We start from the raw sequence: 16,806 nt of genomic DNA on the forward strand, positions 1-16,806 counted from the left end.
CCTCTGTTATCCCCTCCTGCATTCTGTTCACTATTTGGGGGGCGAGGCTTCTCTCTCTTCCCCCCTTTCTTCCCCCCCCCCCCGCCTCTTTAAATCGCCACTTTTAAGCTGACAGTCCCCGCACGGTATGCCCACCTGCGTTGCTCTTCATTCTGGTCCGTGGTGGAGATGGTGAGGCATTCATCCATATGGCCATGGAAGAGGCGCATAACATGCCCTCCGGTCACATATCCTACATGGACCACCCAAAAAATAGGGATTAGAGAGCGTGGGATCACAAGCAGAGCCGGGGGGGGGGGGAGTAGTACACCAGAGTGCACATTGCAAATGCATGGTTCGCATTGTTTTTGCTTGCATCATCTCAAGCTACATTCACGCCATACATTTGAAGAGCTACGGTGCCACTTTAAACCGTCGTGGATTCCTGAAAGTAATTCTGGGAGCTGTAGTTGGTTAAGGGTACCCAGAGTTGTTAGGAGGCCCCTGTTCCTCTGCCAGAGCTACAATTCCCAGAGTTCCCTCAGAAGAGGGATTGTTAAACCACTCTGTGCTTATAGCTCTATGGGGGGGATAGGGGTCTCCTAAGAGCTCTCAGTGGTGATAAACACAATACAGCTCCCATAATTCTTTGCGGGGAGCCCCAAATGGTGCGAATGTGGCCCGAGTAAGCCTTATCATAGTCCGGTAACATAGGCAGAGACTGGATAAATCCTGTTCTTTCCATTTCTCAATTTTCCAGTGCTGTGCTTAGTTCTCCGCATTTCCACATCAGTTTACAATTTATTTATTTTTCAAAAGCCCTCGTGAAAATTCATCAGCATTCCAGTATGCAATTTCTACTAATATGCATTATTTTTGTAAGCCATCTTCCCTAATGTAACATAACTTTTTGTGTGCTGTTTTCACTAATACAGTGGTACCTCGGGTTACAAATGCTTCAGGTTACAAACCCTTCAGGTTACAAACTCTGCTAACCCAGAAATAGTACCTCAGGTTAAGAACTTTGCTTTGGGCTTTAAAAGTCAGCACCAACACTTTGAATTGTGCTTGGAAACGTAGTGGGAGCCAATGTAGGTCTTTCAAGGTCTTTCAATGTAGGTCTTTCAAGGCCTAAACGGCCTCGGTGCAGTATACCTGAAGGAGCGTCTCCACCTCCATCATTCTGTCCGGACACTGAGGTCCAGTGCCAAGGGCCTTCTGGTGGTTCCCTCACTACGAGAAGCCAAGTTACAGGGAACCAGGCAGAGGGCCTTCTCGATAGTGGCACCCGCCCTGTGGAACGCCCTCCCATCAGATGTCAAAGAGAAAAACAACTACCAGACTTTTAGAGGACATCTGAAGGCAGCCCTGTTTAGGGAAGCTTTCAATGTTTAATAAATTATTGTATTTTAATACTTCTGTTGGAAGCCGCCTAGAGTGGCTGGGGAAACCCAGCCAGATGGGCGGGGTATAAATAATAAAATATTATTATTATTAGGCCTGGGGTTCCTGGGTGGTCTGCCATCTAGGCACTGACCAGACCAGGACCTGCTTAGCTTCAGCAAGGTGACTGCATCATGTGACCTCAAACCACACCCTAAGAATTCAAATACCTTCCTCGCAGCCTGAGCAGATGGGGTTCATGTTCCAAAGTGTTTGCATGAAGGAGGCATCTGCCTGGAGCTCTCCACTGGCTGTAGACAGGTGCTGGAGGAGAACAAGGACATTGTTGAGACATAGAAGAGTAGAAGAAACAAAGCGGGCGGGGAGTGAGATCAGGCGCTTAATATTCCCCACGGATTCATGGAATCATAGAATTGTAGAGTTGGAGGTGACCCCAAGGGTCCTCTAGTCCAGGCTTCCTCAACCTTGGCCCTCCAGATGTTTTTGGCCTACAACTCCCATGATCCCTAGCTAGCAGGATCAGTGGTCAGGGATGATGGGAATTGTAGTCTCAAAACATCTGAAGGGCCAAGGTTGAAGAAGCCTGCTCTAGACCAACCCCTGCAATGCAGGAATCTCAGCTAAAGCATCCATGACAGATGACCATCTAACCTCAGCTGGGTGTCATCTGCAAATTTTCTGAGCATCCCCTCAATTCCTTCATCCAAGTCGTTAAGAAAGATGTTGGACAACAATGGGAACCAGGACAGAACCCTGGGGCAGCCCACTTGTCACTTTTTTCCAGGATGGCGAGGAACCATTCATGAGTACTCTTTGAGTTCGGTCAGTCAACCAGCTACAAATCCACCTAACAGTTACCTCGTTCAACCCACATTCAATCAAGGCTTCATCTGGAATCAGAATTGCAGCCCATGTTTTCATTGGCAGGGCTCAGCCCTGGGTCTGCTGAAGTGGCAATAAATATGAGAGTATTCCTGAGCATGAGAGGGTTTTAGCTCCCTGTTGAGTAGCCATGACATGCCCACACCAAACTAAGGCAAGGTGAAACAGGTGAAGCAGCACAACTTCAAGGCATCTGTTGCCCCACCAATTTGCCTCTGGCTCTGCCCACCACTGGTAAGTGGCCCCTGGAAGGTTGCCCAGTAGGAAATATGCCCCTCAGGTTGGAAAAATTCTACACCCCTGATTGATGGGCATGACACTCGAGGTGTCATTGCATCTAACATGTGTGTTTCGAAAAGGGGCAAGTAGCAGTTGCTGGGGGAGTTCCTCTCAGAGCAAACAGTAACCTCAGAGGAGCAATTTCAATCAAGGTAAAGGAAAGGGTGAAACTCTCTTGCCCCACCCCCTGGACACAGCAACCTGATGCAGTCATAGTAGTTAACAACTCCCCCAGCGGCTGCTACTTGCACCCTCCAAAAAGTACATGTTAAATGTAAAATGTGAGGCTGGCCCTCACATAGACTTTGGAAATTTATAGGGTGGGGGTAAACTTTAATGGGTCCCATAAGCAGAAGCCCTGGGCAAGAACTTCCACTTGAGCAACAGGGCTTTCCTCCCTCCTACAACACTGCATGTCCTCCCCAAAAGGGGAGGGGGTCAGAAGAACCCCCATAACAGGTAAAGGTAAACCCCTGGATGGTTAAGTCCAGTCAAAGGTGACTATGGGGTTGCATCGCTCATCTCACTTTCAGGCCGAGGGAACCGGCATTTGTCCGCAGACAGCTTTCTGGGTCACGTGGCCAGCATGACTAAACCACTTCTGTGCAATGGGATATCGTGATGGAAACCAGAGCGCACGAAAATGCCGTTTACCTTCCTGCTGCAGCGGTACTTATTTATCTACTTGCATTGGCATGCTTTCGAACTGCTAGGTTGGCAGAAGCTGGGACAGAGCAACAGGAGCTCACTCCGTCGTGGGGATTCGAACCGCCAAGCTTCCGATTGGCAAGCCCAAGAGGCTCAGTGGTTTAGAGAGGGGAGAAGGCAAGTCCTCCCACAGACAGACAGACAGACACACACTCACCAGGTACCGCTCAGAGGAGACGCTGACAAGGATGAGGTCATCACCCACGCGCACCTTCTCCCCTTCCGATCGCTGCTTGGAGGCAGGATGGATGGTCCACCAACAGGCTTCCCCTAATGGTGAGAGAGATTGTGGGCAGATGTCTACGAGACACTAGCCATGTTCCTTTATTGCTCAGGGGTTACAATATCGGCATTTAAGTGGGCTGCTTCAGACTCATCTGTTCACCTGGGAGGCGGTGGCATTACCTAAAGGTAAAGGTAAAGGTACCCCTGACCGTTAGGTCCAGTCACGGACGACTCTGGGGTTGCACGCTCATCTCGCTCTATAGGCTGAGGGAGCCGGAGTTTGTCCGCAGACAGCTTCAAAGTCATGTGGCCAGCATGACTAAGCCACTTCTGGCAAACCAGAGCAGCACACGGAAACGCTGTTTACTTTCCTGCCGGAGCGGTACCTAATTATCTACTTGCACTTTGACATGCTTTCGAACTGCTTGGTGGGCAGGAGCTGGGACCAAGCAACAGGAGCTCACTCCATCGCGGGGATTTGAACCGCCGGCCTTCTGATCGGCAAGCCCTAGGCTCTGTGGTTTAGACCACAGCGCCACCCGTGTTCCTTTACCCTTGGTCCCCCATTTAGAAGGCATCTCAAGGCAGACCTGTTTAGGGAAGCTTTTAATGTTTGATGGATTTCTGTATTTTAATATTTTGTTTGAAGCCTCCCAAAATTATTATTATTACCTAAGGGGGTACTAAGAGGCAAGGGGGCGGCAGGGAGGCGCTGGAGGGGGGAATTACTATGAACAGCTGGCAACCGTGGATCAAGTTCATCAATTAAACTGAACAGTTTTAACTGGATTTTGAATAAATGTGCAATTAATTGTTACGGCTTTGAATTTTATTGTGTTATTATCTACCTAAGTGGGTCATGCAAACTGCTATTCCGAATGTTTTTATAGGCTAGGGTAAGGGGCATAGGGAATGAGTTTATGGGAAAAGGGTGGGGTGGCCAGAAAAAGTTTGGGAACCACTTACCTAGGTTTTCCTTGAGGGGGCAATCCAGCTATATTTAATGTATTAAGCTGATTTGCTGATTTGTACTCGTTTTATTGATGAGATTTCATTGGGCAAAAGTGCAACATAAATTACGCAAATTGAGCAGCTTGCATAATTTATGTTTCACTTTGACCCAATAACATTTCATTAAAGGCTGCTCAATTTGCATCATGTAGCCAGGTCACAAAATTATTCCCACCCACCCACCCATCAGTGCAGAATTTCAGTTGTCTGCGTGCAGATTTGTTTTGTTCTGTGTTGGCACTGAGTGGGACTTTACCCCTCTGAGACTCAACACAGCCCCATTGCCACTGAACGGTGCCTGGAATGTAGAATGAGCTAGGAATATTCTCCTCCTCTTCCTTCCTGCAAACAAAAACACCCACGAGGTGCCAATTCCTTGGGGTGCAAAATCACATACCTGTTGCATCCTCCTGAAGGCCCACATCAAAGGCAAGTTTATCCGTCAGGGAGCGGGATGTGGTTAGGCAGCTCAAATACTACAAATGGGAAGGAAAGAAGATCAAGAAACGTTCTCTGAAGTTCTTAACCTCAAGTGTGTGTGTGTGCATGTGTGTGTGTGTGTGCGTGTGCTGGGGAGATCAACCACTCTGGTTTATGCACCTTAAATTGCAGCTTTAAAATGTAACTTTATAAATGCATATAGATAGATGTGTGGCCATAATCTTTTGCACCAAAGGAGGTACAGGCAACTTCTGACTCGTGTGAGATCAGCACATGCATAGCAACCAGAAACACAACCCCCGTGCAAGTTGCCTGTAGTGCAGAGAGCATGGGCTGCTGAAAACAAAGGAGGAGGAGGAGGAGGAGGAGGAGGAGGAGGAGGAGGAGGAGGAGGAGGAGGAGGAGGAGGAGTTTGTATTTGATATCCCGCTTTATCACTACCCAAAGGAGTCTCAAAGCAGCTAACAATCTCCTTTCCCTTCCTCTCCCACAACAAACACTCTGTGAGGTGAGTGAGGCTGAGAGACTTCAGAGAAGTGTGACTAGCCCAAGGTCACCCAGCAGCTGCATGTGGAGAAGCGGGGAATCGAAACCGGTTCACCAGATTACAAGTCCACCGCTCTTAACCACTACACCAATGCAATGGGGTGCTGCTTGCTGCTGACCAACACAAGGCAAATATGGCCTCCTTGTGTATTTTAATTAAGGATGCTCTAAGGTCATTGTGTTTTTTAATTGTGGGTTAGTTCTATGGTTGCAAACAGCTTAGAAGTCGTTTTGGCACCTCATGACTCTATATTAATTCATTAATTAATAACAACCATAGCAATAACAAAGCGGGAATGGGGAACTGCAACCATCATTCCCCGATCATTAATGACCGCGCTGGCTGGAGATGATGGGAGCTGGAGTCCAACAAGATCTTCCCCTCCCCTCAAGCATGTAACGTCACTTCAAGGAATAATTCCAGCAGTAAATCAGCAGTGGCAAGCGAATACACACTCGATTTCAAGGATGACCATTCAAGGACCAGCTCTACACACACACACACACACACAAGGAATGTTGACACAGAAGGAAATTGCAACCGGCACCACCACACCCTGGATGACCTCAGCTTCTTGACTTAGAACTTATATTTGTCCTTCAGAACGCCGCTCAGCCTTTTCAACGTTTGACACCGTCTTGGCCAAGAAATGTGCTCACCTCCTAAAACCCCTTTTGGGATTCCTTGCGATTTCTGCATCCCGGGAGGGGAACACATGACACACACTTGAAAATAAATCTGCTTGGCTCAGGGACAGGGACGTGGAACACAAAATGGCTGGGGAGCAGCTGCTTCTTCCCTGTCCCATCGGCCTTTGGAGTCGGCAGGCACTGGTTTTCCCCTCCTGCTTCTTCAAGACACACAACTTCCCCCAATTCCTCCTCCCCCTTACCATGCTGCTGTGGGAATGCCGGAGAAGAATAGCATGTCCGTACAGGAGTGTCCGATGTCCGCCACCTTGAGAAGACTGAGGGGGTGACAGGGCAAAAGAGAAAGCCAACTCAGTCTGTGAAGTGGACAATCCCACCCAGAGCACCCTCATCCCCACCCCTCGGCAAATACAAGTGGCTGACACCTTTCCTTAAGGCAGCCTTGACCAACCTGGGGCTTACCAGGTGTTTTGGACTACAATTCCCATCAGCCCCAGCTGGCGCCCCAGGTTGGCCAAAGATTCCTGAAGGGCCTACTGGAATGCACTCTGAAGTGGCTCACTGGGTCCCAGGCCTTGGCAAAACAGAAACCAAGAAATGGAAGTCTGGCCTAAGGCCTAACTCCTGAAAATGGCGTTGTGAAAACAACTCCCATTTGATCCAAGCAAACATGCTCCATGTCTCAGCTTTTACACCCAGATGGGTGGGGTATCAATATAACAATAACAACAACAACAACAACAACAACAACAAACAAACAAACAAACAAACAAACAAACAACAAACAACCTGTTGTGCAATAAAATTATTATTATTATTATTATTATTATTATTATTATTATTAAACATAGAAGATGGCAAAAAGCAGGCCAAGAAAATTATGGAATGACCTGGAGAATGGGTGGACACAAAGGACCTGTTTGAACCAGGAATTTTACTGCACAACTATTATTCTTATTCTTAAAAACACACACATAGAAGACAGCAAAAAGAAGACCAGGAAATTTATGGGATGACCTGGAGAATGGGTGGACACAGAGACCTGTCTGAACCAGGAATTTTACCATGCAACTGCACTTGACGTGAGGTAAAATTCTCCTCAGCAGGGCAGTGCGGCAATCAGCTTACCACACAACTCTGTCCACACAATAGTAAAACACGGCTTCATTCCCCACAATCTATCCCCACATAAAGAACCCGTTTTATCTCCTGAAGAGATTTCCACCAGCACTGAATAATTTCTTTTTCAGAGCCATTTCTTCCAAAGGGACCCAGCAGGGAACAAGGCAGAGTCACATCCACTGTCCATAGGATTTGCTTATGGGCCTCAAAAGTGTTCAGCAAAGAACAGCTTCCTGGTTCTCTTGCACATGTGTACAGCCATACTTGCCAAGCCCAAAGGTGGTGGCTGCCATTTGCAAAGACTCTTCTCATACTATATATATACTATATATATACTATATATATAGGGAGGGGCACGGCCAACATATATATATATATATATATATATATATATATATATATGCGCAACTGAGCCAAGGAAAAGGCTTGCGTCCACCATACATGCGTCAACATCACCGTTACGAGGCATTACAATGGATCTGGCATTTCACTGGCATCTGTTTTTGTCATGATTAAAAAAAAATAGCCGTTCTTACTGCAGTTCATACCTATATATCTATATAGGGTTGTATCCTGTTAAGTTTTCTTTGGAGTAGACCCATTGAGAGGAATTAATCTAAGTTAGGCATGGGGACCCACTTCAACAAGTCAGCTCTTAACGTTGGATGCAGCCAATAGTTGATATATAATGGGCCATACCACAACAAAATATACAGTCATCCCTTCTGCTCTAAATATGGGAATAATGACATAGACCCCTTTGCTATGTTATTTATAGCCATAGTTGCCAGTGTATACATCTGCAGTATAAATGACCCTAGGTTCACAGGTCATATTATTATTGCACATATATTGTACATGTGTAACTATTTAAGGTCATTATTGCATGACTCGCATTGCTGCAATAAATATTGTCAGGATGCATTTATACAGTACTTTTTCCTAAAACAAAATGTTTAGGGGTACTCTCATTTTGACTCCATAAAATCACCATTTTATAGTTCAAATCGGGGAAAATAAACACAGTAAATGGACAAAACAAAGATTCACAAAATGTTTAGGGGTATGCAGGGAACCCCCAGAAAAAAGCACTGCATTTATTTGTTACCATCAGGGCAAAGGTCATATTGCAGCAGCACAAGGGGTCGTGAATAATTGGACCATGTTACTCCATGACATTCGGGATGGCACTGTCTGCCATGTTTCTGATGGCCAGAGCGCACCGTTTTCCCATTCGGAATTAAAATCGGAGGCACACTTTCTCTTGCAGAAGAAAAGACTGACTCTTGGGTTTATAAGAAGAGTGAATGCCTTCAGTTTTACGTCATACTCAAATACAGTTAAAGCTTGGTTTTCCAGGAGAGGGGCTGTGATGCTCCGGTCTTGCCTCCCTAAGAGCAAACTTCAGGATGCAGCAAAACGGGCAACTCTCAGAGGAGGGTCATTCCCTGCGCCCCATATATAGATGGACACACCAGGTGACAGCCTCCGAAGGCGGACCGTGCTGGTGTCTCTCAACAACGGGTGTGGACTGAACCATTTACTCACCCCTAATGAAGACACACACTCACGCATAGAATGATTTAAAGAGAGGCATGCCCAGGACCTTACAGGAAACGCTTATTATTTCATCAATTTACTTCTTGCAGGGATCTGAAATCATGCACAATTTGGGAACGACTGCTGTGCGATCATTACAGCAGGTCTGTATTACTCTGTGGTACGGACTTTAACAACCTGGGCCTTAAAAACCATGTGATTACAGCACATGCGATGGTTACTGAGCAGTTTTAATTACTGCAGTTCACACGTCTATCGCGCTTCGTTTGGACTGTATACCCAACCCCAGAAGAGAAGGAGCCCAACTTCTTGTTAAATCTAGCTCAAAGCAGCATACTGGGTATTATCCCATTTTAACCCAATATATCAGGCAGGCAGCATGCCCCATGGTTTGGCATGACAGCCAATGCCTCATGGGTTTTCCCCATGGGTTTTCCCCTGCGGAGGTCACATGATCATTGTCAGGCAGGCTGCATTCTGAGATCATGGGAACCTAGTTGCTGATAGAAGAATGTTGCAATGCACTGTGGTGCCAGTCACTGTTTCCCAAGCAGCGCCCTCACCAGGGAGGGAGGGGCACGGCCAACATTTTGCAGAGCGGGGGGGGGGCAAAGAATACAAAGCATCACAGAAGGGTGGGATGGAGAGTAGGCCCACTGCCCACCGTGGCTCCATCTTGTCTTGTAAGATCAAACACAACAAGATCCCGGCAACTTGCTCCATCTCACAGTGCAAACCATCTCGGCCGCTTCCAGACTGTCGCTATTCTGTGGGTGGGATTCAACAGCGCACAGGCAAAATTCAGGTTGCACGATTAAAGTGGATTTGGCACCCCTGTGCAACAAAGCCACTTCTAAAAGCAAATAAATAAGGAATCAGGGTTGGTTGGTATGCAGTAAGGGAAGTGGCAGGGAAACACACCGGGAAGTGTAGGACAACCATTGCTTGATGTGATTAGGGAAACTGGTAAATGTGTCGGTTTTCGTTTCTCTTGGTTTCTCATTTTTCCAGTTGCATGTTCACCACTCCACATTTCTACATCAGTTTTTGAAATGGTTTTTACCGTCCACATGAAAATTCACCATAATTTAGTGTGCCTTTCCCTTAACACACACACAATTTCGTATGCAATTTTGCCTAACTTAACACATTTTATGTCAAAACTACTTCCCCTAGTATACAGTGAATTTTTGCACGCTATTTTCAGCAATATATGTACGCTTTATGCACACTCTAGCATGGAGTATGCATTTTTGTACACATTACTTAAATCAGGGGTAGTCAACCTTTTTGTACCTACCACCCACTAATGCATCTTTTTCGATGGTAAAATTTCCTTACTGCCCAACAGTGCTTGATGGAAGGAGGATTCAGCTTGTGCCATAGAACCCCCTACCGCCCACCTAGAATCCTGAAACACCCACTAGTGGGTGGTAGGGACCAGGTTGACAAACCCTGACCTAAATAGCCGCATTGCAAAATTCAGAGAAGTGTGAATTTCCAAGGACACCTGTGTTTCATGTCAAATATTGTTTCAGAAAGTGTGAATTAAGTAGGTCCGCCTTCAAGGGAGAACAGAATTTCGCCCCATTCCCTAGACATGATGCTCTCTAACCTCCCTCCAAACAATTTGGAAAAAAACACCCAATAAACAGTGTAAGCCGCACAACCTTCCCACAAACATCGTACACACTAATCAAGATGAGTGCTTGAAGGAAGAGGTCTTCTGGAAGCGAACCACGCTAGTTTTGACATACTGTGCTCCATCACCAGCTTGCAACATATGCCCCAGTGTGCAAGCCTCTCCCTGCTCACATGTAGGAACCATGCAATGAAGTGAGAAGAGGGAAAAGATGGAGGAGTTTGGGTTGAGGAAGGAGTAACCACAGCCAAGGATGGAAAAGTCTAGTGGAAGAGGAAGTGTGTTGGAGAGATGGATCAAGGGATGAGGAGTTCGAAGGAGAGAGGGAGAGGGCAATTATTTAGAGGGAAAGGGGGTTCCACCTGGTTTCAATCATGGGAGAAAGACAAGATACCCCCGCTTGCCTCTCATTGCGCTCTCGCCTAGAAGGAGATTCCCAAAACTGAGCTATCCAACCTTCCACAACACTATAGACTTTAACAGGAACAGAACTAAAGCCTGATAGATCAGGTCAATGGTCCTCTTAGCCCAGGCATCCCCAAACTGTGGCCCTCCAGATGTTTTGGCCTACAACTCCCATGATCCCAAGCTAACAGGACCAGTGGTCGGGGAAGATGGGAATTGTAGTCCAAAACATCTGAAGGGCCAAAGTTTGGGGATGTCTGTCCTAGCCCAGCATCCTGTTCTCAACCAGATGCGTTTTTGGGGAAACCTAGAAGCAAGACCCCAGGCACAAGAGCCCTCTCCCCTCCTGTGGTTTCCAGCAACTGGTATTCAGAAGCATTGCTGCCACCATTGTTATGGAGGCAGAGTGCAGCCACCATGGCTAGCAGCCATCAATAGCCCGTGACTTTTGCCTAATCCTCTTTCAAAGCCATCGGAGTCGGTGGCCACCACTGCCTCCTATGGGAGCAAGTTCCACAGTTTAGCTAGGGAACGCCACCCTCTTTGGACTGGAAATACAATACAGTTCCTTTGGAGGAGGAGAGAAGCTTGTTCATGCAAGGAGACATCGCTTGCTGCTCAAACGCAGAGGTACCTGAGCTCTATCGAATGGGAAAGGGTGCAACATAGGAACACAGGGAGCTGCCTTCTACCGAGTCAGACTGTTGGTCCAACCTGGCTCAGTGGTGTCTACACTGACTGGCAGCGTCTCTCTCTGGGCTTTCAGGCAAGGACCTCCAGCCCTACCTGGAGACCCCGGGCATTGAACTTGGGACTTTCTGCATGCAAAGCTCTACCACTGAGCTACAGCCTTTCTCCATACAGCAGAAATCCATGGACTTGGGGAACAGGTGCTTAATGGTTTTGAAGCCCCTTGAAGTGGATTGTTCATGCAAGAAACCCTTTCTGGCTAGAGGCCTCCACCTTCATACTCTACGAAAGGATTTACTGATCCCACTTCTGTGCCTTTTGCAGCAGCCTGACCCACAGAAATTAAGCAACGAATCCCTTTTCCCTTCACATGATAGCCATGTTGGAAAAAGCTTCGCCTGTTGAATTTCTGTACATCAAGACTGTTGCTAGAGATACAGGTTTGAAGCTAGTAAAAGAAGATGCAAGCTCGCTCATCACCCACCCTATTCCATGGATAGAGGCATATCCGTTTGCTTTGTTTTTTTTAAGGGTACCCATTTACTTTGGGGAGAGGGAAGGAGAGCTGGGGGTTTATTGCATGTGGTCAAAATGACGAAGATTCTGGTCTTTGTCCTGGGAGCCTGCTAGAGGGCTGTGAAGTGGGATTTGTGGGACCCTGCAACCCCAACCCCAGATGGCTTGTTTTTCCCCTAAGTCCTGCCACACACACACCTGCTTCTGGCTAAGCATGGGGAGGTGGGACCCCCCCCCCCCGGAAGAGGAGAGGAGACGGGTGCGCACACAGCAAAACAGGGTCAGGGAGAAAAAGGCAGAGAAGGGGTTTAGAAAGGATAGGACATGGGTGGGTGGGATCACGGCAGCGAAGTCGGCACCTACCCACTTGTCCAAGTCAACACCCTAGAGGGTCAGCCAGCAGAATTGAGAAGCCAAAGGAAAGAAGAGGGAGAAAAGATAAACCACGCTTGATACTCAGACCACATGCCAAGGCGAGCACAGGACGACACCTGGAGACCCTTGGTCGCCTCGGCGAGCATCAGAGACGCCGCCACCCACCCGCTGCAACCACACATACCTGCTCTAGATGTTCCCATTGCGGATGGGGCTCAGGCTGGCTCTCACCGCATCTCCAAACATGCATGGAGCGATCTTCTTAACCATACCCTCAGAGCACATAACCAGGTAATATTTTAAACCAGTTGGAGGCTGTTGTGGGGTGAACTGGGAAGCCAGGCATCTGGACGGCACCATAGTCCTGTTTAGGCCTCTTGCCCTGAGTGTTACCCATTGAGTAATGGGGTGGGTGGGAAATGAGGGCACATGTAACAGCCCCTCATTTCATTGCATTGCTAGTGGCCTGGCTCCTGCCACCCTTTGCAAGTTGGGGCTGGACACCTGCATAACTCTGCGGAATCCTAAAATGTGTGCGGAGTTTCTAGGACAAAGCTGCGCCGGCCTCTGGGGAATCATACGTGGCCCTCCAGGTCTCTCCACTTGGACCCTGTGACTCTCTCCAAACCACACACACACCCTGCCAGCCTTGCTTTTCAGTCCTTCCCTGAATGGGATGTGTCCTTGTGACTCCTGCATGGACAAGAGGGTGTGTGAGCGCATTCAGAAGCTCCTTTACTGTACAGAGGCCGAGTTTACTTTCATTGCTCCACCCCCTTTTGCCCCTGGCCCCACCGACCCACAGGCATGTGGTGGACCCTGGAAGGTTGTCCTGGAAGGAGGCAATGTGGCTCTCAGGTTGAAAAAAGTTCCTTGCCCCAGCATTGATGACGTGGTGGGGAAGAAGGAACGTTAGCTGTACTTACATCAGAACCCACCTCCACAGTGTTGGCCAGCATTTCCTGAAGAGCTCGTACGGACAAGGACTGTTCCAGGCTGAAGCAGCATATGGCCAGATCTGGGGGGACTTTCTGTGTGTGTAGAAAACACAGGTTTGCTTGGTTTATTATTATTTTTTTAAAAAAAAAACACATTGCGTGGTTAGTGTTCCCATATCATCATAATGGATTTATTATTTCAATCATATACCAGTTCCAGCTCACATACAGTATCAGGGAAGTCACAAAACACAATAGGGATACATTTAAATTTGCAATCGGGTATAACAGGGACAATACAGATATAACAGCAGTTAAAAATATGTAAGTTAAATCTTAATCACTAAAATATAACCTAAAATGGCCATTTAAGGCCTTAGTCACTGTGGTAGCACAGCTTGTTCCCGAAGTTTTATGGCAGACGCACAGAAATTGACCACCCTTAGCGTGATCTCTGGATCCTTGGTTCCCATAGACCAGGGACTTTGATAAGGTTGCCAGATTATAGGCAGGTCTCGCCCCCATAGCAGCTCTCACAGGCCCTTCCAGTCTCCCCCCCCCCCCCGCTATAATTTCCCCACCCTCACATCCCAGTGACCATGATTAACTGGAACCACGCAAACCCATGGACATCAGATTCTGGGGCAGTCTTCAAAGCACAAGAGTTTTGCGCCAAGGTTTTCTTGTCTCTTCTAGTTTATTACCAGCCAGTAGATAAGTTTGCACATAATGGTATGCCCCTAGTTCATTCTGATCATGGTTTATTCAACAAATCACGAATAATCTAACAAGCAAGCGAGTTGTGGCTTGTTTCTCCAAAGTCTCTGCAAGCATCTGGAGTGACCAAACTAGCAAGTTTGCTGAGTTTGGGCATGATTCCAGAGGACAGTGAAAAAAGCCATGGTTTATAAGCCTTCAACAGACCATGGCTTCACATTACAGTTTGTTGCTGGAAAACAATCCGTGGTTATGGTAATTATTTGTTTTCTAATCATTTCCAGTGAGGTATTCTGAAGCCATTTGTTTCAACACTCAAACAAATCATATCAGGCCACTGTCATAAAGTCTGACATAACAATTTCCCTGACCCTGACTGCAGCCACCAAACTCCGGTCCGATCATCTTATTGACCGTTCCAACCACGGGATAAACTAGTTTCCTGCCCAGCTGCCCTTTCCTCAGAATGTACCTGAGCATTGGAGGTAGGTTCTAGAAAACACAGCCGGTTGCCGAAACCTTCTGCAGACAGACATAACTTCAGCTGTTCCTTCAAGATGGTGGCAGAGCACTGAAGGACGACCTCATCATCCTGCGGGAGAAAAGAAATGGGTCTCAGAAATGCACACACAGAAGGCCGAGAACCTGGGGGTGCCAAGTCTAAGTCCTTGATCAGCGACAACAGAATATTATCTATGCGGAAGGCATTCCTAAAAAATGCCTAGCCATGATTGGAAACCTCAGAAGAAGATTCTGGACTCTCCAGGGCGAGCATAGCAAAGTGGTTTTCTAATTATAGTTTCCCCAATTTTCACCCTGCATCTGATTTTCCGATTAAGAAAGTCTTACTGATTCCGCTCTGTATCTATCTCCCACTCACCTAAAAACCACTCCCCATGCCTCGCTTTTATATTCTCTAGGATACACCCAACCAGATCGTTTAAAATTGCCTCATGTTATGGTTTTCTAATCGAGATCTACGCAGAAGTAACATCCACTGAGGAGATGCCCACTGATGTTGGCTACTGACCTGTTTCAATTGCTTGCAGTTTCACAACCTCTGCACGCTACTCGCCCACTGAGAAAATGAGTGTACAGAAAGGAACCTATCTAAATGAACATATATTTTTTTATCAAGTATTATTGTGAGACACAGGCACTTTTCCTGCCTGCATTTCCTGCCTGCAATGTATTGTGCGATTCTGGCAGAAACATAAATTAGCCATTCGCAGAATTGCCTGCGGCGAGTTAATAATTGCTTCCAGGAAACTACACCAGGAACTTTTCTGATGCTTCCAACGCACCCTCCCTGTTGTACACCACGAATGCCCAAAACAGAGACATGTGGACAGGTGGGCTGGCAATTTACGTGGACAAGGCTGGGCAAAGCTACAGGGTTTGCTTAGTGATGCCTGGACCCCTGAGCTACAGAACACTTGGGAAGCAAGGTTTTAAGAGCTGGATGTGATTTAGGAAAGGCCTCGCCTCTCCTGCTCTGCATGCACATTTCTTTGGTCCTCCTATTGCCTCTTGCCAAACATGTTTGGGAAATAAGCAAAAGTTGGGGCGAGTGTCTGCAATGCAAGGACTACCTTTAACTCTCAGGAGGTGGCAGTGGGGACAGCTACAAAATCCTAGGAACTGCTCTCGATTCAAAGGGCACCAAGCAACGCAGCTTTCTTAATGCCTCCCACAGAGAAAACGGTTGCTGGAACATGCTCCCCCCACCCCAGCCCCAGCCAGTGAGAGACTCGGGCAGGACACAACAGATCCTTTCCCATAATGAACAGAAGCAGGTGGCCCAGCAGCCTGTTTATGTCCTAGCCAGGGTGGAGAAGGGGAAAGGGAGATAGCCTGTCCAGGCACTTAGGGAACGTGGGCTAAGGGAAGAACACCGCCTTGATGTTTTTTTTGGGGGGGGGGCACTGCTGCCCGTGTCCTTTTTTTTTGTAAATATCCTGGGAAGCTCTTTCTCCGAAGCTTTCCCTATCTTCTGTGTTTTGTCTTGCAATTCAATTATTTTTTAAAAAACCCGCAGTCTTTAAACGACAAGGATAAAATACATGACTGCACTCGAGAGCTGGTTCAGTCGGAAGGGCACAAGGTTCTTAATCTCAGGGCCGTGGGTTTGAGCCCCACGTCGGGCAAAAGATTCCTGCATTGCTAGAGTTTGGACTAAATCATGCTTGTGGTCTCTTCCAGCTCTACAATTCTTTGTTGTTTAGTTGTTTAGTTGTGTCTAACTCTTCATGACCCCGTGGACCAGAGCACGCCAGGCACTCCTGTCTTGCACTGCCTCCCGCAGTTTGGTCAAACTCATGTTCGTAGCTTCGAGAACACTGTCCAACCATCTCGTCCTCTGTCATCCCCTTCTCCTAGTGCCCTCCATCTTTCCCAACATCAGGGTCTTTTCCAGGGAGTCTTCTCTTCTCATGAGGTGGCCAAAGTATTGGAGCCTCAGCTTCAGGATCTGTCCTTCCAGTGAGCACTCAGGGCTGATTTCCTTCAGCATGGTTAGGTTTGATCTTCTTGCAGTCCATGGGACTCTCAAGAGTCTCCTCCAGCACCATAATTCAAAAGTATCCATTCTTTGGCAATCAGCCTTCTTTATGGTCCAGCTCTGACCAGATCTTCTTTATGGTCCAGATCAGTTATCAAACATGGGTACATATTCTATAATGTTATTGTTTTAGTTAAATAAATTGTTTAATATTT

The 16,806-nt window shown here is 47.2% G+C and overlaps 1 protein-coding gene across 8 annotated transcripts in view; it reads right to left on the reverse strand.

Annotated features, from left to right (window-relative positions):
* Positions 1-16,806, reverse strand: part of RYR1 (ryanodine receptor 1) — a 159,318-nt gene that overhangs the window by 109,573 nt on the left and 32,939 nt on the right. For 7 of the 8 annotated variants that reach the window (XM_060275552.2, XM_060275550.2, XM_060275547.2 and 4 more), the window contains exons 2-8: positions 14,564-14,683; positions 13,363-13,467; positions 6,369-6,443; positions 4,886-4,964; positions 3,410-3,522; positions 1,593-1,686; positions 136-232 (exon numbers count right to left, since the gene is read on the reverse strand). In XM_060275552.2, the coding sequence (XP_060131535.2) occupies positions 136-232; positions 1,593-1,686; positions 3,410-3,522; positions 4,886-4,964; positions 6,369-6,443; positions 13,363-13,467; positions 14,564-14,683 (683 nt within the window). The remainder of the gene's footprint in view (positions 1-135; positions 233-1,592; positions 1,687-3,409; positions 3,523-4,885; positions 4,965-6,368; positions 6,444-13,362; positions 13,468-14,563; positions 14,684-16,806) is intronic. The other variant, XM_060275546.2, reaches the window with a different exon arrangement.

This window comes from Zootoca vivipara, chromosome 6 (assembly GCF_965207765.1).
Source record: "Zootoca vivipara chromosome 6, rZooViv2.hap1.1, whole genome shotgun sequence".
NCBI classification, from domain to species: domain Eukaryota; kingdom Metazoa; phylum Chordata; class Lepidosauria; order Squamata; family Lacertidae; genus Zootoca; species Zootoca vivipara.